The sequence below is a fragment of the Pleurodeles waltl genome, chromosome 11, assembly GCF_031143425.1.
Source record: "Pleurodeles waltl isolate 20211129_DDA chromosome 11, aPleWal1.hap1.20221129, whole genome shotgun sequence".
Classification (NCBI taxonomy): domain Eukaryota; kingdom Metazoa; phylum Chordata; class Amphibia; order Caudata; family Salamandridae; genus Pleurodeles; species Pleurodeles waltl.
In genome coordinates this window covers 926,108,636-926,134,849 of record NC_090450.1, presented here as the reverse complement: position 1 = coordinate 926,134,849, position 26,214 = coordinate 926,108,636, and the positions used below count along the sequence as shown (strand labels likewise).

Genomic DNA, 26,214 nt, shown 5'->3' with positions numbered 1-26,214 from the left:
ACTTCGTTATCTGATTCTAAAGTAAGGAATCTGCAGCTGGAGGTTTGTCGGTTGAACAAGTAACGTATATTCGGTAAGGCATTATTTAGTAGAGACAGAATCTAGACGCATATTTCTTAACAACCCTTCCATTCTCCCTGCTCTAATAACGGAGTCCTGTTGGTCTCAGAAGATTTTGTTATGGAAATTAACAAACAAGTTACTTTCCTTTGATAACAAATTATCTAGTAGAGACTGTATCTAGCTGTAGATTCCTTACCTTAGAATTCCCTGGCGTCCGCTTCGAATCCAGAATTTTTCTGCTGAGCAGTACTCTGCGCGCTGTCTGGTGGCGTCGTTCGGATCTCCGTGCATCATCCGTCTCCACATGGCGTCGCCAGCGTCATTGGAGCTGTCTGTGACGTGACTGTCTTCTATATAGGCACCTCCCCGGGGCACATACGTCAGTACTTTTCTACAACTTCCCACGCCAGAAGCGCAAAGTCATGGAAGAACCAACTTTCTTTCTTTGTGCGAAACGAAATACCCTGAAAAAGGGTAAAAATCTGAAAATACATAATATATCCGCAGAGCGGGGAGGCATGGGTTGGTGTAAGGAATCTGCAGCTAGATAGTCTCTACCAGATAATTTGTTACCGAAGGTAAGTAACTTGTTTATCTGATAGACTTCCAGCTGCAGATTCCTTACCTTAGAATAGATGCCCAAGCCATAACCTCCTGGAGCTGGGGTGCGGACATATACCTTATACAAGAAAGTCCTGTAGAACCGAGCGAGCAAAATTCCTGTCTCTCCTCGCCTAGCTATCCAGGCAGTAGTGTTTTGCAAACATGTGCAAGGAGGCCCACGTTGCCGCCTGTCAGATGTCTAGGACTGGTACGCTTCAAGCTAACGCCGTGGTAGCAGCTTTTCCTCTTGTAGAGTGAGCTCTTAAGCCCTCAGGAGGCTGCTTCTTAGCCAGTGCGTAGCAGTTTTTAATACACAAAACGACCCAGCGCAAAATGGCTCGTTTCTGAACTGCCCGACCCTTATTTGCACCAACATACCCAACAAAGAGTTGGTCATCCTCCTGGAACTCTTTTGTGCGGTCAAGGTAGAACTACAACGCTCTTTTTGGTCCAGACGGTGGAGACACTCCTCATCCTTAGAGGGATGCGGTGGAGCAAAGAAAGTGGTAAGGGTGATGTTCTGACCCAGATGGAAAGGGGGTACCACCTCGGGGAGGAAAGAGACACGAGTTCTGAGAACCACCTTGTAGGAAGCTGGCTCTGTATATACTATCTCAAAGTGAGAGATAGTGTGCACAGAGTCCAGGGGTTCCCCAAAAAGTTTGACAGAGGCAATAAATGCTCTATTTGTGGTAGTGTGGTTGAGCAGTTAAGTTTATCAGAGGGTAGTGTTAAGCATTTGTTGTACACACACAAGCAATAAGTGAAAACACATACTTAACTCCAGAACAATAGGTTTTCATATAGAAAAATATTCTTTTCTTAATTTATTTTAGAACCACAAGATTCAAATTGCAGGTAAGTACATTATATGTAAGACACTTTCCATAGGTGTAGTTAGGACTTTGAACCAAAACAGTAATGTACACAGTTTTTCATAAAATGACAATACGCTATTTTAAACGTGGACACAGTGCAAAATTCAACAGTTCCTGGGGGAAGTGAGTACAGTTAGGTAAATGTGGTAAGTAAAGGACTTACAGGTTCAGTCTCCGGGGCATAGGTAGCCCACCGTTGGGGGTTCAAGTCAACTCCAAACACCCAGCAACACAGGGCCGGTCAGGTGCAGAGGTCAAAGAGGAGCCAAAATAACATGAACGCATATGGAGACAGGGGGTGCTTCGGTTCCAGTCTGCTGGCAGGTAAGTACCTGTGTCCTCAGGGAGCAGACCAGGGGGGTTTAGTAGAACACTGGGGGTGGGGGGTGGTCCCAAGTAAGCACACAAATCACACTCTAAGCGGCACCGGGGCGGCCGGGTGCAGTGGTCAAACAGGGTGTCAGGTTTGCACTAGATTACAATGCAGGGACCCAGGAGTCACTCGAACGTTGCAGGCAGGGCACAGGGGGGCTTCTCGGGCCAGCCACACACTGGGCAAGGATGAGGGCTGCCTTCCGGTCACTTCTGCACCGGTGGTCAGTTCTTCACAGGCCTGGGGGCTGCGGGTGCAGTGCTTTTACTAGGTGTTGGATTTCTTCGTTGCGGCCAGTCGTGATCAGGGGGTCCTCGTTGTGGGGGTGCAGAGGTTAGCCCAGGGTGGACATGTCATCAGTCGCCTGGGGATCCTCTCTGGGCTGTTAGTTTCTCTGGACACAGGCCAGGGGTGTCGGGTGCACAGTGGTGGGGACTTACGCTTCTGGAGTGAGATGAGAGTCCCTTTAAAGATGGTTTCTTCTTTCTTTGGTTGGACAGGTCCACTGTCTATGGGAGTTCTTTATCCTTCTTAGGTGCAGGGCAGTCCTCTGAGTCAGTAGAGGTCGCTGGTCCCGCAGGCTGTGTCGCTGGTGCAAGTTCTCTGAAGTTGGAGACAGGCCAATAGGACTTGGAGCCAAAGCAGTTGTCGTCTTCCTCCTTCTCTGCGGGGCTTTGCAGCTAAGTCTTCCTTCTTCTTTGTAGGTCGTCAGGAATCTGATTTCCTGAACCGGTTCAGGGTCGCCCCTAAATACTAAATTATGGGGTGTGTTAAGGTCACAGGGCAGTAGCCAATGGCTACTGTCCTTAATGGTGGCTACATCCTCCCTGTGCTCCCTCTTTGGGGATGGGGCACATCCCTATCGTGCTAAATCCTCCCAACAAGATTTTCTAAGGAGGGGGTCACCTCAGCTCAGGACACCTTAGGGGCTGTCCTGACTGGTGGGTGACTCCTCCTTGTTTTTCTCATTATTTACCCGGACTTGCCACCAATAGTGGGGGCTGCGTTCGGGGGGGGGATGGGAGGGGGGGGGAGGTTCACGCATCTCCACTAGCTGGAGTGCCATGGGACATTATAACACCAGGCTTGAGCCTTTGAGGCTCACCGCCAGGTGTTAGTTACTGCAGGGGAAGGTGTAAAGCACCTCCACCCAGGACAGGCTTTGCTTCTGACCACAGAGTGCACAAAGGCACTCACCCCATGTGGTTAGAAACTCACCTGGAAGTGGCAGGCAGGCAGAGAGCAGTCAACACACACTAACAGTAGGGCTAACATACAGGGGCCATCTCTAAGATGCTCTCTGTGTACATTTCTCAGTAAATCCCACACTGGCATCAGTGTGGTTTTTCTGTGCTGAGAAGTTTCCAGTATTCAGTGTAGCTTTTATGGTGGTGTGGAGTTCGTAATGACAAACTCCCAGACCATATACTCTTTATGGTTACCCTGCACTTACAATGTCTAAGAATTGGCTTAGACACTGTAGGGGCATAGTGCTCATGCAACTCTGCCCTCACCTGTGTTATAGTGCACCCTGCCTTAGGGCTGTAAGGCCTACTAGAGGAGTGACCTACCTATGCCACAGGCAGTGGGTTGTGGGCATGGCACTCTGAGGGGAGTGCCATGTCGACTGTCTTTTCTCCTCACCAGCACACACAAGCCGCAAAGCAGTGTGCATGCACTGAGTGAGGTGTCCCTGAGGGTGACATAATACATGCTGCAGCCCTTGGGACCTTCCCTGGCCACAGGGCCCTTGGTACCAGGGGTGTCTTTCACAAGGGACTTAACTGTGTGCCAGGGCTGTGCCAACTGTGGAAACAAAGGTACAGTCTTACGGAAAGAACACTGGTGCTGGGGCCTGGTTGGCACGGTCCCAGCACACTTCCAGTCAAAGCTGGCATCAACACTAGGCAAAAGTTGGGGGTGACCATGCCAAAAATTGCATTTTCCTATGCCATCTGGCATGTTTGACTAAAGGGATGCAGGAAGCCTTGAGTCCCAACAGCCTCAGTCTGTCTCACCGAATTCCAGGATAGAGGCCGAAACATTGGTATAATAACCTGAATATCCTGGACTCACTTCTCGGGAGGATAGGCCCAAAACCGCACATTGTCCAGAACAGCTCAGATGAAAGGGAGCTTCTGAGAGGGAGTCATGTGTGACTTTGGCACATTTATTGTGAACCCCAGCAAATGCAGGAGGTCTGCTGTAGTCTGAAGGTGGGTGACGAGGGCCTGGGGCATCTGAGCTTTCAACAGCCAGTCATTGAGGTAGGGGAAGACTGCGCAGATGAGCTGCCATCACTGCCATCACCTTGGTGAACACCTGAGGGGCACTGGTGAGACCTGAGGGGAGCAAGGTAAACTGAAAGTGCTCGTTTCCCACCTTGAACCACAAGTAACGCCTGTGAGCAGGCAGGATGGAAATGTGAAAATATGTATCCTGCAAGTCCGACGCTACCATCCAGTCTCCTTGGTCTAGGGCAGACAAGACCTGAGCAAGAGTGAGCATCTTGAGCAAGAGTGAGCATCTTGAATTTCTCCTTTTTGAGGAAGAGATGGATGTCCCTTAAATCCAAGATAGGACGAAGACCCTTGTTCTTTTTTGGGATCGGAAATTAGCGGGAATAACAACCACTGCCTACTTCTGACATTGGGACCCTTTCTATGGCTCCTTTGGCCAAGAGAGCCGTAACTTCCTCGTGAAGTAAGATCAAATTATTCTCCATCAGCCATTCTTTTTCCAGAGGGATGGAGGGAGGGAAAGACTGGAGAGGGAGGGAATAGCCCTTCTGTATGATCTGCATTTGTCCGATGTTATGGACCGCCAGTGAGGGAGATTAAATTGTATCCTCCCTCCTACTGGGCGGACATGGTCTTGCAGAACCGTACTAGAAGGGCTTGGGTGTTGCGAAAGAGGGGGGCTGGTGGTGGCCGACCCCTGGCTTAGATCCTCTGGGTCTGAAGGTACCACAACATCATCCTCGCACAGGATGCTGTGAAGCCAGAGGACGGTGGATAACCTGTGGTTGGCGTGGTACCGCGCCCCTCCCGAAGCCTCAAAAGGGGCGATAGGCATACTGCTGGTGCTGAGCGGCCCAAGGATCTGGCCGTAGCTCGAGAATCCTTGTACCTCTCAAGTGCAGAGACTGCCTTTTCACCAAAAAGGTGTGAGCCATTGAAAGGCCTGTCCATCAAGTTCGACTGGACATCTTCCGAGAAGCCAGTGGTACGTACCCAGGCGTGGCATCGGAGGGCCATTGTCTAAGAAATCGCCCTGCCCAGCGAGTCGGTCATGTCCAAGCCACACCTGATGGTAAACTTGGCTGCATCTCTCCCATCCTTGACAGCTTGGGTGAGTGTCCCGTATGCCCTCTGGGACCCATAGGCAGCACTTGTGCCACCGTATCCCATAAAGTATGGGGAAAATGGCCCAATATGCAAGAGGTGTTTACTGACCTCAATGCCAGGCTGCAGGAACAAAACATCATCTTTCTCAGTTGGTCCAGCCTCTTCGATTCCCTGTCTGGGGGAGCGGAAGGGAAGGCACCACAGGAAGTGGATGCTTGGACCACCAAGCTCTCCGGGATGGGATGTTGGATGAGGACACTAGGGTCACTTGGAGCTGGTCTATGGCGGCGGCCAATTGCCCTATTCTCAGGAGCCCCTGTGCTGGGTTTGGACCACGTGCCCAGAAAGACATATGTGAGAGGGTTTCATTGAAGGGTAACATAGCCTCTGATGTAGCAACCCCTGGCTGAAGAACCTCCGTCAGGAGAGTAGTCCTGACTGGCACCGTAGGCAAGTCTAGGTCCAAGACCTCAGCTACCCTTCGCACCACCATGGCATAAGATGCCCCCTCCGTAACCACAGCGGGAGGAGGGCGGCATGCCAGTATCTGGAGAAGTACCCAATCTACTGGCTTCCCCTAGATCCTCATACCGGTCCTGTTCATGCTCCAATCCATATTCTAAAGGGTCCTCAGACCCTTCCTACTCCTCACCTGTGCCTGGCTGTTCTAAATAAGCCTCAGGCACTGATCTGGGCCTAATTAGCTCAGTCGAAGTCTGAATCAGCATCGTACAATGTCGTTAAGGCTCCAGATCATCTGGAATGAGGATAGGGCTACCACCACCACCAGTGGGTGGTGGAGGGAGCGTCGATGTCTGGCCCGGCGCCGGAGAAGGTCGACTGTGAGAACCCGGCACTGGTCCGGGTCCTGGGGTCCCCAATGGCGCGAGGCCGAAGCTGCTGACGTCTAATCCGATGGGGCCCCTGCTGACACCGAGGGGGCAGCCTGCTCAAAAACAAGGCGCATCGCCTTGTAAAATTCCTTTAGTTGAGTGGGGGTTGCTCCAGATCCCGGATAGGGGGAGAGATGCAGAGTCGGCCCTGGCAATGGCTCCGCGGAACTGTGACATTCCCTTCTTCTTTTTGTGCCTCTTACCTGAATGCTGTGAGGAACTCAAATGCGAGGAAGATGACTTGGGGCTCCTGGCACGGTGCCATGACCTCCGATTTGTGCGGGACCGTGACCTCCTCAGAGTTGCACCGACCAAAGACGACTGCCGGGCTGCTTGAATTTTGAGAGATGACATGCGCCACACAGATTGAATCCAGTCTTCCTCTAAGTCATTCGCACAGACAATCGTGGGGGGGAAAAATATCTTTGAAACGCCAAAAAAAGGGTAGCTCTATCGGACCTGTGCATAACCGGCGCAGAAAGAAAAGAACTGACGTACGTGTGCCTGAGTGGTGCCTATATAGAAGACCATGACATCACAGACAGTTCCAACCACGCTGATGCCACGCGGATCCAAATGACGCAGCGTGCACGTGGTAATGCTCAGCAGAAAAATTCCGGATTCGAAGCTGAGGCCAGGATATTCTAAGGTAAGGAATCTACAGTTAGAAGTCTCTATCCGTGAATTAAGAATTTGGTGACTATTTGACACAGGTGTCTTTTGTGCTAATATTCTGTTTCTATAGTTGAGTTTCCTGGTTTTGAGGGCGGAAAGTAGTCACAGAAAAAACGGACTTCGGCGAGGGGGTTATATGGACTCCACTGACATCACATCTGGTAAACCATGTCAATACAGAGTCTTGCGACCCTCTCTACCAACATGCAGACGTGCTGTAAGAAAAAGGTTTCCGTATTTAGGCTCGTGCCTGGGGAGGATTCTAAAGTAAGGAATCTTCGGCTAGATCCTGCCTCTACCTTATAATGCATTACAGAAGGTAAGTAACTTTTTCTTTTGGACAGTGTGGGATTCTGCATTAATCAAGAGAAATGCGTTATCTTAAACTCAGTGGCTTCAGTTGTGTGTACAGGTTTCCAGTTTCAGGTGTCTCCACAGTGGTCCTTTAATATCTTCCCTAGCTCTTGGGGAAGTTTAGTGTACAGAACTAATAAGAAAATGTTTTCCTCTGGGAAGGGAGTCTGTTTGCTCCTGTAATTCCACTTGTATGCTGGTGCAATACTTAAGTGTCATTTGGGAGATGGCACAGATGGTGGTTCCTCTATTGCTAGATCTTGAAAGGCCACTGTTATGGGGTTGCTAGACATTAAGTCGGAGATTGACACGCTTAACAGAGTTTTTTTGGGGGGTGATCTTCGGGCCCTTTCCAGAAATGCTGGATTGAGCTTAATTTGCACACAAGGAGCAGCATTAACATATGTGCTGGAGGTGACCTTTGATGGTTCTTTTCTCTTTAATGAGCACACTTGCCTACCTGTAGTTAGAGGTGTTTGAGAATCTGCTGTTACCAGGTTGGAGGGCATGCCACCTGCGATAAACTTGCCCTGTAAGATAACCGGAGTATTTTATGGGCCTGAGACCTTACATGTGTCACCAACACTCCCTTTCTTATAAGCAACTGCTCCTGTCCCCACCAGCGCAGGAAATGTGCTGCTTTTGTTCAGTACTGTGATTGCTGTTGTTTTTTCTGATTTCCCTGGTCAGTCCATGTGAATGCTTCCTTGGGTAGTAGGCATGAAACATTGTCACAAAATTTATAAATATGGTTTAGCACATTAGTTTGTCAGCTACTTTCAAGTGTGTGAAAGCATTAATGGTTTGGTAGAATGAGCTTTCAGTTTACATACTGCTGATCATTCTGCTTTGGGAAGGTTCACCTAGGGGATCTGCGGAAGTGAATATGCTTCAGAAGAACCAGTTAACTGTCTTCTGTAACATTCTTTTAGATGGCTACAGATCTTCCCACAGATTCCTTAGTCTGCCTGCCTGTCATCTGAAGGGTTTTGCTTCTTATATGTTTTTAACTTTTATTTGGACTCCTTCCTTAGATATGCAGTACTTCTGCAGGTGGTCAAATTTTCAGAACTGACTTTAATGGTGCTTCGTGCCATGTATCCACTCTGAACATCACTTCCAGCGCAGTCTCATGAAGCTGCTCAGGACTCCGATATGTGCCACATGATTCATTGTCTAGGAAAGGCTGAATAAAAATGGTGAATTCAGTGCAAAGGTTCATCTAATCAATGATACAAGAGTTTCCAAATCCAGAAGAAAGAATGTTAATAGATATCCTGCCATCCGTACCCATGTGCTGTATAGGGCCAGGGCTACACAGAACCTGAAGATCCCTTGGAGGAGGAGCAAAGAAGCCTTGGTAGCTGCAAGAGTCACAGTGCACAGGGGTACTGTCCTGCAAGGAGAGGCAAGGGCTTACCGTCTCAAGTTGGACAGCTGGTAGAGTGGACCAAAGGGACCATTCCAGACCACCACCTGTGATGCAGGATCCATGCAGCTGCAGAGGAGAGAAGATGCATGCAGCCTGTCGTTGTTGCAGTTCCTGCAGATGCAGGGGAGCAATTCCTTCATTCCAAGGGAGACTCCTTCTTAATTCTTGTGCAGCCTGAAGACTCGCCTCCCTAAGAGATTGTACAGGTGAGTAAATGTTGCAGTTGCTGGAAGGTGCAGGATAAACAATGTTGCAGAGCGGAGTCATTGCTGAAGTTGCACATTGTCAGTTCCTGGCAGCCCAATTGCAGTCCCAGTGGCCAGAAGATGAAATAAACTATGCAAAGGAGTCCTGCTGGAATCTTGCAGGTCGAATCTGAGGCCCCACCCAAGAGGGAGACCCTAAATAGCCCAGGAAGAGGGACAGGTCACCTAGCAAGGTGACCACTTATCAGGAGGGGGCTGTGACGTAAGCCATTCAGATGCTCCTAGGGGCCTCTGCCCACCTTGGATTTAACATGGCAGAATCAAGTGGCCTCCTGGAGGAACTGTGGGCACCACCCTTGGGTGATGATGGCAGGGGAGTGGTCACTCCTCTTTCTATTGTCCAGATTCACGCCAGAGCTGGGACCAGAGGTCCCTGGACTGGTGCAAACTGGTTTATGCAAGGATGGTACCCGGATGTACCCTTCAAAGCATACTGCTGACTTGGGGAGGCTACCCCTCCCAAGCAATATAACACCTATTTCCAAGCGAGAGGCTGTTACCACCCTCCCCCATAGGAAATAATTAATTCTGCCTTCCTCTGAGCTTGTCAAGCAGCAGGAGGGCAGAAACCTGTCTGATGGGTGGCAACAGCACAGACTGCCCGGAGAAACATAGTAGACTGGTAGGAGCAATGCTGGGGGTCCTATAAGGAGCCCCCAGAGTGCATGGAATCATACAACCAATACTGGCAACAATATTGGGGTAGGATTCCAACATGTTTGATACCAAACATGCCCAGTTTCGGAGTTAACATTATGTAGCTGGACACAGCTAGTGACCCTTGTCCAGTACACAGGTAAAATGGCTTATGGCTTATGCAGGGATGCTCTCACACACAGGTTCCTGGACCCTGCTGTCTGGGCTAGAAGGGCCTACCATAGAGAGGACTTATAGTGACCTGGTGCAGTGACCTGTAGTGAAAGGGTGCATGCACCTTTTCTCGCAGGCTGCAATGGCAGGTCTTCAGACCCATTTTCCATGGGCTCCGTGGGTGACATAATTCATGCTGCAGCCCATGGGGAACTCCTGGTGCCCAATTGGGGGCACCAGTATGCCAGGTATGGGGTGTGCTAAGTCCTAAGCAAACAAATTTAGAGGGAGTGAGCACAGTCATTGGGGTCCTGGTTAGCAGGATCCCAGTGAACAGTCAAAACACCCTGACACTAGGCAAAAAGTGGGTGAACCCATGCCAAAAAGAGAGTACTTTTCTACACAGACTAATTCCATTCACTTTTGTGTATTAAAAAAGTGTGGATTATTGTAAATATGAATGTTTTTCCTGGTAAGGCTGTTTTTTTTTTTTTGTTGTTGTGAGGATATGTCCTTCACAACCTCAACCTGCACTGTGCCCCTGTCCCTTAACACTGAGGTCTAGCCAATAGCATGTAAACATGTATTCATTGTTATTTTAAGTGTATGTGATTGAGTGCTACAACTTAATCTAAAAGGAGGATCTGATAGAGACTTCTAGCTGCAGCTTCCTTACCTTAGAATTCCCTGGCGTCCGCTTCGAATCCGGAGTTTTTTGTGAGCAGTACCCTGCGCGCGCGCCGTCTGACGGCGTCGTTCAGATCCGTGTGCGTCGTCAGCGTCGTTGGAGTCGTCTATGACGTCACGCTTGTCTTTATAGACGCCGTCTCGGCGCACGTACGTCAGTTCTTTTCCTTCTGCGCCGGTTAAGCACAGTTTTGGAACGAGCTACCCTGCTTTGACGGTTTGTCAACGCTTTTTTGACTGTTTGGAGTCATGTCTTCGAGAAAGACAGGATTCAAGCCGTGTGGTGCGTGTCATCTCACCATGTCGGTGACAGATCCGTACCGAGTTTGTCTTTGGTGCTTGGACAAGGACCACGATTCCACCTCGTGCTCCGATTGTTGGGCCATGGCGCCGAAGGCCTTGAGGGAGAGATCCCTTAAGCTTCTTGCGGCCCGACATTAGTCTTCGGTCGGCGCGACTCCGTGGAGGTCACGGTCTCGCAGTAGGAGGAGGTCGCGGCACCGCTCCCGGAGCCCCAAGTCCTCTTCCTCGCACTCGAGGTCATCGGAAGGTAAGAGGCACAAGAAGAAGAAGTCCAAGCGGACTTTGCCTTTGCCACGCCCGTCGACCGACAAGGCGTCTAGGGAACGTTGACGTTCCGAGCGCGGTTCTGCGGAGCCGTCTCCAGGGTAGACTCCGCGTCTTCCCTCCTTTCCGGGGACCGGATCGACCCCCGCTCAAATTAAAGAATTTTACGAGGCCATGCGTCTCGTCTTTGAGCGGGCTGTACCCTCGGGTGGATCTTCGGGCCCCGCGGGGTCAGCAGGGGCCCCTTAGGATTCGACGCCGGCATCGTCGGCCTTGGCGCCCTCAGGATCCAATAACGGATCTGGACCGGCGCCGGTTTCTCACAGTCGACCTCCTTCGGCGCCATGTCCGACGTCGACGATTCCGCCACCGGCACCCACCAGCGGCAGCCCCATCCTTATTCCGGATGATCCGGAGCGACGTCATACGACGTCGACTCCGACTTCGACAGAGCCGATTCGGCCCAGATCATTGTCTGAGCATTATTTGGAACAGCCAGACGCAGGAGAGGAATGGGAGGGGTCTGAGGACCCTTTAGAATCAGGATTGCAACAGGACTGGTATGTGGATCTAGGGGAGGCCAGTGGACTGGACACATCTCCAGATACTGGTATGCTCTCTCCTCCTAATGTGGCTACGGAGGAGGGGGCTTCTTTCGCTATGGTGGTGTGTAGGGCAGCTGAGGTCTCGGACCTAGATTTGCCTACGGTGCCAGTCAGGACAAATATCCTGACAGAAGTGCTTCAGCCGGGGGTGTCAACATCGGAACCGTTGTTGCCCTTCAAGGAGGCTCTTACAAACGTCCTTCTGGGTACGTGGTCCAAACCCAGCACAGGGGCTCCTGTGAATAGGACGGTCGTTCGCTGCCATAGACCCGCTCCCAGCGACCCTAGTCTCCTGACACAACACCACACTCCTGAGCGCTTGGTTGTCCAAGCCTCTACTTCACGTGGTGCCTTCCCTTCCGCTCCCCCGGATAGGGAATCCAAGAGGCTGGATCAGCTTGGGAAGAAGATATTTTCTTCCTCCAGCCTGGCATTGAGGTCTGTAAACCCCTCTTGCCTATTGGGCCGTTATTCCCATACTTTATGGGATACGCTTGCGCAAGTGCTGCCCCAGGTCCCGGAGGGCGTACAGGACACTCTCACCCAGACTGTAAAGGATGGGAGCGATGCAGCCAAGTTTACAATCCTGTGTGGCTTGGATACGACCGACTCGCTGGGCAGAGCTATTTCATCATCAGTGGCCCTTCGTCGCCACGCCTGGCTACGTTCTACTGGTTTTTCAGGGGATGTCCAGTCTAGCTTGATGGACATGCCCTTTGATGGATCTCGCCTTTTTGGCGAAAAGACAGACTCTGCACTTGAGAGGTTCAAGGATTCCTTGAGCCATGGCCAGATCCTTGGGCCTTTCAACGGCGGCACGACAGCAGTCTGTTTTTCGCCCCTTCCAAGGCTTCGGGAGGGGCGTGGTGCCACACCAGCCACAATTTAGCCACCGTCCTCAGGCTTCACAGCATCCCGGAAGAGGACGTGGTCGTGGTACCATCAGACCCAGAGGGTCTGGCCAGAGGTCGACCGCCACACAGCCCCCCTCCACTGTGCCCAAGCCCTCCTAGTGTGGTTCTGCGGGATCATGTCCGTCCAGTTGGAGGGAGGATTCGTTTTCATCTCCCTCACTGGCTTTCCATCACCACGGACAAGTGGGTCCTGCAGATCATACGGAAGGGCTACTCCCTTCCCTTCCAGTCTTTCCCTCCTTCTATCCCTCTGACAAAGGAATGGCTGATGGAGGACCATTTAGCTTTGCTCCGTGAGGAGGTTTCGGCTCTTTTGGCCAAGGGAGCCATAGAAAGAGTCCCGATATCAGAAGTAGACAGTGGTTGTTATTCCCGCTACTTTGATTCCCAAAAAGAAAAAAGGCCTTTGCCCTATTTTGGATTTAAGGGACGTTAATCTCTTCCTCAAGAAAGAGAAATTCAAGATGCTCACTCTTGCTCAGGTTTTGTCTGCCCTAGACCAAGGAGACTGGATGGTAGTGTTGGATTTGTAGGATGCGTATTTCCATATTCCTATCCTGCCAAGCCACAGGCGTTACCTGCGGTTCAAGGTGGGCCACGAGCACTTTCAGTTTACCGTGCTTCCTTTCGGTCTCACCAGTGCCCCTCGGGTGTTCACAAAGGTGATGGCGGTGGTGGCAGCTCATTTGCGCAGGTCAGGGATTTCAGTCTTCCCCTACCTGGACGATTGGCTGTTGAAGGCTCCTACGCCCCAGGCTCTCGTCACCCACCTCCAGACGACGGCGGACCTCCTGCATTCGCTGGGGTTCACTATAAATGTGCCGAAGTCACACCGGACTCCCTCTCAGAAGCTCTCTTTCATCAGAGCTGTTCTGGACACAGTGCAGTATCGGGCTTATCCTCCCAATCAGCGGGTTCAGGATATTCAGGTTATGATTCCGATGTTTCGGCCTCTATCCTGTATCTCGGTGAGACAGACTCTGAAGCTGCTGGGACTCATGGCTTCCTGCATCCTGTTGGTCAAGCATGCCAGATGGCGCATGAGGGCTCTGCAGTGGGACCTGAAGTTCCAATGGGCACAGCATCAGGGAAATCTTACTGACGTAGTTCAGATCTCGGAGAGGACTGCGGAAGATCTGCAGTGGTGGTTAGTGAACTGCGAGTGGGTCAAGGGCAGACCCCTCTCCCTTCCCCAACCAGATCTAACGGTAGTGACAGATGCGTCACTTCTGGGATGGGGCTGCCATCTGGGGGAGGTGGAGATCAGAGGTCATTGGTCTCCAGCGGAATCCGGGCTCCACATCAACTTGTTGGCGCTTCGGGCGATCTGGCTAGCATTAAAAGCATTTCTTCCTGTTGTGAAAGGGAAGGTGGTGCAGGTGTTCACGGACAACACTACCGCAATGTGGTACTGGAACAAGCAGGGCGGTGTGGGGTCGTGGACCCTTTGTCAAGAGGCTTTACGCCTCTGGACATGGCTGGAACAGCAGGGCATGACCCTGGTGGTTCAACACCTGGCAGGTTCGCTGAACGCCAGAGCAGACAAACTCAGCCGAAAATGCTTAGAGGATCACGAATGGTGTCTCCATGCGGAGGTGGCACAAGGACTCTTTCAGCAGTGGGGAGTGCCTTGGTTAGATCTGTTTGCCTCCGCAGAGAACGCGCAATGTCAGCAGTTTTGCGCGTTGAAGTTTCCAAGGGGGCTATCGCTAGGCGACGCTTTTCGTCGCGAGTGGAGTTCAGGCCTCCGGATTGGGCACGGAGAGTTTGGTATCCAGAGCTTCTCAAAATGAGCATCGGTCCTCCAATCGGGCTGCCTCTTCGGGAGGATCTTCTGTCGCAGCAGCAGGGGAAGGTTCTCCACCCGAACGTGTCAACTCTGCGCCTTCATGCGTGGAGATTGAGCAGCGACAGTTGATGGTTTATGACCTCCCTCCTGAGGTCTGTGATGTCATTCTGGCAGCCAGGCATCCCTCTACTAAGTCGATCTACACCTGCCGTTGGAAACGTTTTGTTTCTTATCGTTCAGAGAGGTCTATTGATCCTCTTTCTTCTCTGTCTAACATCCTTTTGTTTATTTTGTGTCTCGCCCAGCAGGGTTCCTCCTTGGGGACTCTCAAGGGCTATCTTGCAGCCTTATCGGCTTTTCTTCAGTTACCTGATCAACCATCTCTGTTTAAATCACCTATAGTACAGAGATTTTTGAAAGGGCTTGTACATCTGTTCCCGCCTGTGCCTTTCGTTATGCCCCAGTGGGATCTTAATCTGGTTCTTACCTTCCTTATGTGTGCTCCTTTCGAGCCCTTTCATAACTGTCCTCTCCGACTGCTCACTATTAAGACCGCTTTTTTGGTGGCAATTACATCTGCCAGGAGAGTGAGTGAACTGCAGGCTTTATCTTCTAAACCCCCTTATCTAATGATATATCCTGACAAGGTGGTGTTAAGAACTCGTGCCTCTTTCCTCCCCAAGGTGGTGACCCCTTTCCATCTGGGTCAAAATATCACCCTGCCCACCTTCTTTGCACCACCGCATCCCTCTAAGGAAGAGGAGCGTCCCCATCGACTGGACCCAAAAAGAGCGTTATCGTTCTACCTTGACCGCACTAAAGAGTTCCGGGTGGACGACCAACTCATTGTGGGGTACGTTGGTGCAAATAAGGGTCGGGCAGTACAGAAACGATCCATTTCGCGCTGGGTCGTTCTCTGTATAAAAATATGCTACGCTTTGGCGAAGAAGCAGCCTCCTGAGGGCTTGAGAGCTCATTCTACTAGGGGGAAAGCTGCTACCACTGCGTTAGCACGTGGCGTACCGGTGGTGGACATATGTCAGGCCGCAACGTGGGCTTCTTTACACACGTTTGCGAAGCACTACTGCCTGGAAAGCCAGGTGAGGAGAGAGCGGCATTTTGCCCGTTCTGTCTTGCAGGACTTCCTTATATTGAAATTTTAAAAAAAAATAAAATAAAAATCGGCTTCAGACCCACCACCATGGGTTATAGCTTGGGTATCTATTCTAAGGTAAGGAAGCTGCCGCTAGAAGTCTCTATCAGATGAACAAGTTACTTACCTTCGGTAACGAATTATCTGGTAGAGAGACTATCTAGCTCCAGATTCCTTACACCCGCCCAAGCCTCCCCGCTCTGGGGAAAACATTTTCTCATGTGCATATGTGTGTATATATATATATATATATATATATATATATATGTATGTATGTATAGATGTATAGGTTTCATTTTGGCAACTTTTGCCTTTCTTACAGGCATGTTAGTGTTTTTCTCCAAACAAAGAGGTTAAAAGTGTATTGGTTGGTTCTTCCATGACTCTGTTGTGGGAAAGAACTGACGTACGCGCGCCGAGACGGCGTCTATATAGACAACCGTGATGTCATAGACGACTCCGACGCACGCGGAGCTGGTCGACGCACGCGGATCTGAACGACGCCATCCGACAGCGCGCACGCAGGGTACTGCTCACAAAAAACTCCGGATTCGAAGCTGACGCCAGGGAATTCTAAGGTAAGGAATCTGCAGCTAGATAGAGTCTCTACCAGATACTTTGTTACCCAAGGTAAGTAACTTGTTCTTCCCTTCCATGCGATCCTAATCAGTAGTCATAAACACTGAATATTCCTGCCCACGTGCGGGGACCCCAGAGTATATATCAACACACATGTATATGTATCAAATGTATATAAAAAATAGTAATTCTAATATATATTTGATAAAAATATATGCTATACATGTGTAAGCAATACTGCAGTCTATGTTGAAAAACAGGATAAAAATGCTTTATTTTTTGTGAAGTTTTTTTTTTATTAAGTCTTCAAATATAGGTACATCCTTTCTGCAAGCAAAGTAGAGAACATAGAAAGTATAAACAATCCCCTGTAAAATAAAAACTGCAGTGAAAATCAAGGAGCATTATTAGCCAATAGGCTGCATACAAGTTAACATAGCAGAACCAAAAAACTGGCACCGTGCCTTTAAGGCCCTGAGCACCTCCAGTATCCCACCATGCCTCAGAGGTGAGAGTGAGGTGACCTTTGGACATTTTTCCTTTCTGAGTAAAGTAATATTTTTTCTCTGAGAAATGCCTTCCCTTTTTGCCAAATGCCCTGCTTGTGGCAAAAAGAAGGCCCAGTCAGGCCCACTTTCAGTTTGCATAGTGTGTTTGCCACAGAGTCACTGTCCTGAGACCTGCAAACACTGTCAGAACCTGTCTAAAAGAACTTTGAAAGAGAGAGAAAACATCATCCTCATCTCTTCATAAGATCTCAAAAGACAAAGATTCTTCTGACAAAAGGTGAGCAAGATCAACCTCAGCAGGTAGGAAGATTCCCGTTTGCCGTTGACGTCATCACTCCCATCGTCACATCAACATCGTCAACAGACGTCAAGGAGTACACCTCCGTCAGCGGCGACTCCGGGAAAACAACCTCCTCAGCGAGATAGATCTCTATCCGCGGCTACCCACCGATCGACGTTGAGTAAGCACAGGCGTCCTGATATGCCGTCAAGGGCACGCCAAGACCCTTCGGTGACCAAACAACCAACATCAAAGACGACCTCAAGGACAAGATCGAGGTCTCCACTGACTGTGACAAGGCGCCATTTGACGTCAAGACACTCGCCACCGTTGGGCCATCACTCGACGTCGAGGCAGTCAACGTCGAGACATACTCCTCCGTTAGGCCATCATTCGACGTTGAGACTAGAGAAGTCAGGACGGTCTCATTTGGCATCAGGGTCTCCATGATCTCAGTCGACGACATTACATTATCGTTCGATGTCGAGACACTCCTCACCTTTGCCGATAATGTCAAAAACAGCTGCCTCATGACCCGGTCGTCACTATACCGAGTAGGTCATCTGTGGCGTCCTCAAGGGACTCATCTCAAGGACAGCTCTCCCCCATAAACCTGTCGCCGAGGTGGTTGTAAAGCCTCAGCACGACTCCGGCTCATCAGTCTCCGGATTCGCAATATTCCCGACTATATTTCCCCCTCGGCTTCTTTTCCAAGAACGCCATCCCAAACACCTCCCGCCAAGTGGGCGACAATGCCATCTTCTGACCGACCTGATCCACGACGATGGCGCAGAACTTCTCGGTTGCACACAAGAAGTAGGTCACCACAATCCAGGCAAAGATCAAGATCCCGGGTCTCTAGGTCCCATCACCAGAGGCGCACATCTTCATGGTCCTCTGCGTCTTCGATCAGAGATTATTCACCCACACTGACAAATACTCCTCCAGTAAGAGTTTCTGCAGTGGACGACATAACCACTTTCAATGAAGTGTTGGTTAAAGGGGCCCAAAAACTCATTATAGACCTTCCAGAATCTACAACATCATCGTCGGTAATTTTCGAAACACTACATCGCTCCTCTTCCAGGCAGCTTTTACTGTTAGTTCCTGGTCTTCTGCAGCCAGCCATGGACACCTTCCTGACACCTGCAAGTCTGCGCGCAGGCCTGCATGAATTCTAAAGAAATATAAGGCCCCAAATCAGGATCCTTTATTTTTCAGGGCTCATCCTCCACCGGATTCTGTCATTTTAGCTGCCGCCCGAAAGACCCATTCAGTGGCTTCCTTATTAACGGTCCCTCCAGATAAGGAGAGCAAGCATCTGGATTTGTTGGGTGGGAAGATGTGTGATACCTCCGCATCCTTTATGAAAGTATCTAGTGCCTCTGCAGTTTTAGGAAGGTATGACCGTTCTTTGTGGGACTCTCTGAACAGGTTCGTAGACAAACTGCCGATAGAAGACTGACAGGATTTCCAAGAAATCCTTCAGGAAGGAAGTCTGGTAGCCAATCAGGTGATCGGTGCAGCTGCGGATGGCTCGGACCTAGCGGCTCATGGATATGCACATGGCATATGTACAAGAAGGTCATCTGGGCTGCGCCTCACAGGTCTAAAGCAGGAGGCCCAACATCGCATCCCGAGTCTACCATTCACTAGGAACTCTGTTTGGGACCCATAAAGATGATGAGATGGCCAAAATGAAGTCAGAATTGGGCACTCTGGAAGCCGAAGGGCTAGACAGATGCAGAGAATACCGGAGAAGGTACAGGGCATATGATAGGCATCCATATCAGCAGAGGGTTCAAACCCCTCATTGGCCCCAAAGGCAACAGCAAAGACAAGGACGACTGTTCTACCAGTCACGTAAGACAACAAGAGAATGTGGGTCGAGTAGACAGAATCAGTGTACCCCCCCAAAACATTGAGTAAACAATGAGGATTTGCTTTCCCTGATCCTGTCAACCACTCCAGTGGGGGGGGGGGGAGTTTTGCGAACTATATAAACGAGTGGTTCATAACAAAGGACAAATGGGTGCTAAATATTGTCGAGAATGGGTATTCTCTACTTTTCAAGTCACCTCCTCCTCCGGTGCCACCAACAAAAACAAAGTGTCATCACAAGTCTCTCCTGCAAAGAGAGGTTCTCATTTTGCTGCAAAAACTAGCTATCAAAAAAGTTCCACTTTCGCAAAGAGGAGGAGTGGTGTACTCCTGCTATTTATTAGTACAAAAGAAAGGTCAAGACGGAGTTTTCAGACCCATTTTGGATATGAGACATCTGAACAAGTACATTCGAAAAGAAAAATTCAGAATGCTGGCCCTTCGTCAGAGTTTTCCTCCGCTCCATCAAGGGGACTGGATGTGTTCCATAGATCTACAGGATCCCACATCCTGCTCATAGTGAAACACTGCAAATTCCTTAGCTTCGTAGTTGCATCCCAACCTTACCAATTCAGGGTACTACCCTTTGGGCTAAAATTAGCTCCTCAAATATTTTCTAAATGTGTAGCAACAATAGCAGCACATTTGAGGAAGAAAAGGATCTTCATTTACCCGTATCTCGACGATTGGTTACTCAAAGGTAGCACTTCAGACCAAATCTTGAATCACATCAAGATCGTTTTGGGCGTCTTCAACACCCTAGGTCTACAGATTAACCTACAAAAGTCCATAATAACTCCAACCCAGAGGCTTCACTACCTAGGGGCGATGCTGGACAATAATCTAGAAAGAGTGTATCCTTCGGAGGAGAGACTATTATTCATAGGGCAGAAGTGTCACAGCATTCTTCACACTCTACGACCTACAGTCAGGCAAGTAGCTTCGCTATTGGGTTTCATGGCCTCCTCCTGCATTTTCATTGTTTCGAATGCCAGATTACACATGAGACCTCTTCAGGAGAACCTGAAAGATCAGTGGAGTCAACTCACAGCCAGATGGGAAGACAGAATAAAACTCTCACCTGTGGCAAAAACCTCACTATAGTGGTGGACTCACCAACATCATCTGTTGGTAGGGTCCCTTTTCATCAGAGCACTCCTACAGAGACCCTTGTAACGGATGCATCACTACAGGGTTGGGGAGCTCACATGGGCTCTCGCCAAGCCCAAGGTCTTTGGTCCAGAAAAGAGCAGCAATACCACATCAATCTGCTGGAACTGAGGGCAGTTCATCTGGCTCTCAAGTCTTTTTACCCATCCATCAAGGGCAAATCTATTTTAGGCGAAACAGACAACGTGACCACAATGTACTATTTGACCAAACAAGGGGAAACCAGATCTCGCCCTCTATCTCAAGAGTTACAAGCCATCTGGCATTGGCTACTAGCGAGGAGGCAGTCAATCACAGCGGTTCACCTCCCAGGGGACCAGAACACAAAAGTGGATTCCCTAAACTGAAATCTCTCAGACTTGCACGACTGGGTGCTTCACGACGACGCTGTAGCAGACATTTTTCAGCTAAAGGGGTTTCATCAATTAGACCTGTTTGCCGACGAAACCAACAAAAAATGCCCAGACTTCGCATCCAAGTTTTACCAACCAGGAACGAAGCGGAATGCCCTTTTGATAAATTGGTCAGAGACATTTCGCTACGCTTTTCCACCCATTCCCTTAATTCCCACGGTGATCAACAAGCTCTACAGGTCCAAAACCAGGATGATACTAATAGCCCTGGAATTGCCCCGCCAGTGGTGGTACACATATCTCCTCCATTTGTCAGAAAAGCCTCACAAGAGGCTGCTGTGCAGACCAGATCTTCTCCACAGATTAGAGGGGAAAGTTCTACATCCCAACCTTCCCTCCCTGAGCTTGACGGCATGGCTCCTGAATTCCTGCAGTATGGACATCTAGGCCTTATTTTAAAGGAGTCCAAAAGACCCTCGACTGACGCTCTTATGCGTTCAAATGGAAAAGATTCTACATGTGAGGCATACAGAAATTTCAATCCTATCCTGGCTCAGAAGGAGGTTATCCTATCCTACCCTACCTCCTTCACCTTGCAAAGTCAGGACTGCAGTTTTCCTCCATTTAGGTACATTTGTCTGCCATTACGGCTTATCGTAAATCGCCCTCACAAAAGTCATTCTTCACTATGCCAGTGGTTAAGGATTTTCTAGAGGGTTTGAAAAAAGTTTTTCCACTAGTTCGTGCACCTTCACCTCCATGGGAGTTGAATGTGGTCTTGTCTAGACTTATGGCCGCTTCCTTTGAGCCCATTCACAAAGCTTCTTTGTAACACCTTACGTGGAAGACAGCTTTTCTTGTTGCCATTACTTCAGCTAGAAGGGTCAGCAAAATGCAGGCTCTTGTCAAAAGAACCCTATACAGTTTTTCACGATAACAGAGTAGTCCTATGAACCTATCCTGGGTTTTTACCTAAGGTGGTTTCTGACTTCCATATTAATCAAACCATATCGCTTCAAATATTTTTTCCCAATCCTTCTACCCCGGCAGAGAGAACATTGCATTCCCTGGACTTGAAGAGGGTGCTAAAATGTTATCTCAATAAGACTAAGGGCATCAGACAATCTGATTGCTTATTTGTAAACTACGGGCACATGAGAACAGGTATTATGACTGCATACCATTTGGCTAACAAATAATTGGCTGCCAAACCTAAAGCTCATTCTACAAGAGGCAAGGCGGCAACGATAGCCCTTCTTAAGAACGTACCCGTGTCTGAAATTTGCAAGGCTGCAACATGGAGATCGGTGCATACTTTTGCAAGGCATTATTGTCTAGATTCAGACACTAAGAAAGACACTCAAGTGGGTCAGTTGTCATTAAGAAATGTATTTAACTAAGACAAATAGACTGCTTGTGCTCCTACCTCTCCTTCCGCAGGAGTGTGGGATGGGCTTGCTAATCTATTCTGTTTGTGTGACTATTGGTGAGGATCCCCTGGAAGAGAAGGATAAGTTACCTGTAAATCCTAGTTCTCTCCTAGGGGTATCCTCATCAAATTCATAAACAACCCACCCTCTCCCCGGACGTGGTTTTAGATATACAGCAGTACTCGTTTGTCTAATCTGTTTCATTTTAGCACCTTAAAAAAAAGTACTGACCTAACTGTGAACCAACTGTCACCTCACTCTCACCTCTGAGGCATGGTGGGATACTGGAGGTGCTCAGGGCCTTAAAAGCACGGTGCCAGTTTTTTGGTCCTGCTGTGTTAACTTGCATGCAGCCTATTGGCTAATAATGCTCCTTTATTTTCAATGCAGTTTTTTTTATTTTACAGTGGATTGTTTATACTTTCTATGCTCTCTACTTTGTTTGCAGAAAGGATTTACCTATATTTGAAGACTTTAAAAAAAAAAAAACTTCACAAAAAATAAAGCATTTTTAGCCTTTTTTTAAAAAACATAGACTGCATTGTTGCTTACACATGTATATAATATATTTGTAACAAAACTCTACTAGAATTATTATTTTTTATATACATTTGATACATATACATGTGTGTTGATATATGCTCTGGGGTACCTGCACGTGGGCAGGAATATTCAGTGTTTGACTTTGATAAGGATACCCCTGGAAGGGAACTAGGATTTAAGTAACTTATCCTTAGCAAATACTGATCATCTTTAGACTATTTTTGTGCGCGAGCAGAAAGCATTATTTTCGAACTATTGCTGCATTAAAAATCCACAGTGAATTATTGTGAATTATTGTCATGTCCGTTTTTTCCACAGTCCTCTCTCTCAACCTTTATCTACATTTTGACATAGCTTAAATAAAGCATTTCCAAATAATTTTGCATGTTAATTAAATGCAGTGTTTTATTACAGGTTTAATCATTCCTGCAAATTGTGTATCTGCCCTTATAAGTCTGCTTTCAACATCGGATCAGTCTCAGCAGCTGGCAGTGCAACAGCAGCATATCTGGCAACAACATCATCCTCAGAGCATCACCAATTTCAGCAATGCATAGAACATTATCAATTAAGTGGACTTCGGAGTGATTCAGAAAGTTATACGCTATTCCTACAAATCAGGGGCAGATTCCAAAGATGAAAAACACTTTTCACTTCAGTACTGGGGATAGCTTTGGGATTTGAAGTTTATTTAAAAGATAAACTGAAAGCCAGTGGGTGCTTTTACTGGTACATCTGTCCTTTTACAGTTGTTCTGTATTGCTTCCTGTCTGCTTGCACTTTGACTGGTTAAACTTGTGCTGTTAACCACAGTTTGTTTAAACAAGATTGAAAGTTCTTACACTTTTAAATTTTTTTGTCATACATTGCTCAGGGTTTAACACCGTAAGTTATTGCCATATCTGTGAGAGTGATCGTTGAATGCATATGTTTTAAAGGGCGTACATGTTTAAATCGATTTTTTTGGAGGGGGGGGCGGTCTGGAAGCCAGTACACTTTCAGGAGTAGAAATTCTTATCAGTGCACACTATGCATTCAGGGCTCCTCCCTTGTACTTTTTGTTTTATAATGCATGACACTGCATAAATGCACGAGCAAGCAAACAAGTCTAAAAAATAAGATCTTCGCTGCACAGCAATGGATATTTCATATATATCGGTATGTTTAGATGGATGTATCCAGATATGTAAATATCTTGATAGATCTATATATACATTTGTGTGTGTGTATATATATATAGATGTCTATATCCCATTATTTAATTATTTTTGGTTTCTTATATAAGGTGTTTACACTTGAGTTTTCACTATGTTTTCTCAAATAATTTGGAGAAAAAAAGCATCTTAAAAAAAACAAAATATGTTTTAATGTATTAATGCTGTTTCTAAGATATGCCACACATATAAATAGCCAGCTTTCCCCCCCAACTGAAATCTTAATCCGAGAAGGATGTGTAAATTTCTGTGGAAATCCAATTCCTTCTCACATACAACCCTTTTTTTAAAATACTTAATGTAGTTTAAGAACAATCTCATTTGTAAGAATGATGATCCCACTTGTAGATAGTGGGAAAAATCAAAGCTTCTACTGTGTGTTCTTTGTTACTTAGTAATTTGAATAGCATTTAATCTATTGTAAACCCTTGTAGAGTTTATCTTGACCTGTTAAAAATGTATTGTACAAATGTGAATAGCCACTTATCTATAATATGGGTAAGTTTTGTTTCGCCTATAATGGTAGATGTTTATAAGAAAGTGAAGGACAATGTTTGTCATATCTGAATTGCACAGGTTGCACTATTGAGAAGTTGAGATTGTATAAACCTGTCTAAACGTACAACACACACAACCAGTAAGATATCAATATCTTGTGGTTATCAAAATTATTGTAACAGACTCTTTGCAGCAACTGCTGTGTTCCGATACGTTCTATAATAAACTGTTGTTCTGCTTCCATTTCACCTGCATGCATAAGGAAATGTCTCTTTTGGGTCCAAAACCAAGCAGTCCTGAAATTTGGTAGCAGACCTCTCTTTGCATTTTATTGCATCCATTGACTTTCTATGGTGTGGAATGTCATGGCTGATCTTTGCTTGAGAAAACAGTGGAAATGCTCAAGATTCCAGGACCTGAGTTAGCATTGCATCTAAATACATTATCACTAATAATTGTTTTCCATTAATTGTGGCAGCCATTTGATAGCAAATCATATGGTAACAAAATAGACTAAAATGTGTTTAGTGATTGGTATTGGTTCTTTAATCTGACGGCATAATATTTAATTTTATCCTAACTTGGTTTTGCTGCCTACATAAGATGTCTTGTGAGAGCCATGCCATTAAAAATTACTGCACTGCCTCTTTATTTACTATTGACCTCCTACCAAGCACACTACTTGGGAGCTCATTTTGTAACCATATTCCTGAGAAACTTTTATTTTTACAATTACAGGTACTTGAAGTCGCAGTAAACTGCCAAGGAATTGAACTTGGTGCAAAAAGAGGTTTTGGAGTTAGTTTTTCTTTCAGTTTTGTCAGCTTTCTGCTACATCCTAGGTCAAACATTGATACAACAAAAATGTTTCTACACGCCTTCATGCGCAAAATAGGGTAACTGCTGCTAACATTACTCTGTATGACTGCACTGATCAGTCAGACGTAATTTGCTGGCAACGTCTGGAAGATTACGCTGCATGCTGCATCATTTTATATTTTGTTTAAATTCATTCTAATAAGGGTAATTCCTGGCCAGCTCTTATGGAAGAGTTAATCAGACTTTGATTTGTTTACAAAATAAAAGTATGTTTTCAGTACAAAAAGTTGAATCCTAACCTTTTTATCCTTACAATAAATCTGAAACATTACGCTTAAGCACTGAAAACCAAATTGTGAAATCCTTTCAAAACCACTAAACATGTGTGCAGTCAAGTTCTCCTGAATCTTTTGTGTAAAGCTAGATAAGAATGTCTTTTGTGATGAACAAAACCTTTAAAAATAGGGATGTTTTAGGAAAAGTCATTGTTTTCTCATTTCCTTGCTGTACAAAATATTTTCAGAGGTCTTTTTTCTTTCTATGCACAGACTGCACATAAATTAAAGCTTATTACATGGTTTGTGATCTCTAAATAGTCATTAAAACAGCAGTACTATACAAAATAATGACAATTGTGATACGCCCCCTTCTCTTTGTGTATATATGTATGTTTGTATTTTTACAAACTTAAGATACATTTTTCATCAAATGCAGTAGAGCTTGTAGACTATAAACAGTTGGTATTTTGTTACCCTCATTGACTTTTAATTTATTTTCATAGAACTGCTGCTTTAAACTACCATACTTTAAAATGTTGTAGAAATATATATTTGAGAAAATAGTTTTTCCAATTCTTGAAAAATTACAACACGTTTTTACCCATAGAATTCTGGCAATTTATCACTGATTATACAGTGGGTCTGATTTTTACAATGAGGGGTTTTCTTTTGTACTATGATTTATGTTCCTTATCGTATTTTGTAATAAAATATTTTCCTTCTAAAATACAACAGCATATTTGTTAAGACGTTCTATTATTTCTTCCTTTGCTTCATAGTTTTATGTGTGCACATATTTCCTATTCTAAACAAATGTCTTGTTTTAAAGTACTTTACCATGGTCCAAACATTACATTAAGTTTTCTAATGACTATGTACATATTCAGACTGTTGGTCATTTTGGTTGTATTTTTAGTGATTTCAGAAAATTATTGAAGGAGTCAGGGTTTTTCAGTGGTGTAATTCAGAGCAAGCTGTTTCGCATAACTATTTCTACCTGCTGGTTCCTCACCTGCTGTATATCCCCAGGTGTCAGACTGGACCTGGAAACTTTCAGCGCTCTGCTGGGCTGGTTAGGGGGCAACTAATTCAATTCACTGCACCAGAAGCAATGTCTTACTGACTTTTCAGGAACCAATAAAGCGCCCCCACTAGCGCATCAGTGCCATTTAACTTTTTCTGTGCCTTGCAACATGAATTCTGTACACTCACCTCATCTTCCAATGTTACCCGCAGAGAATTTCTTTCAAA

The 26,214-nt window shown here is 47.0% G+C and overlaps 1 protein-coding gene across 4 annotated transcripts in view; it reads left to right on the top strand.

The window, feature by feature from the left end:
* Positions 1-25,697, top strand: part of SBNO1 (strawberry notch homolog 1) — a 1,077,952-nt gene extending 1,052,255 nt beyond the window's left edge. For all 4 annotated transcript variants that reach the window (XM_069214997.1, XM_069214996.1, XM_069214993.1 and 1 more), the window contains one exon: positions 22,569-25,697. In XM_069214997.1, the coding sequence (XP_069071098.1) occupies positions 22,569-22,711 (143 nt within the window). In that variant the 3' untranslated portion in view covers positions 22,712-25,697. The remainder of the gene's footprint in view (positions 1-22,568) is intronic.
* The last annotated feature ends 517 nt before the right edge of the window (positions 25,698-26,214 follow it).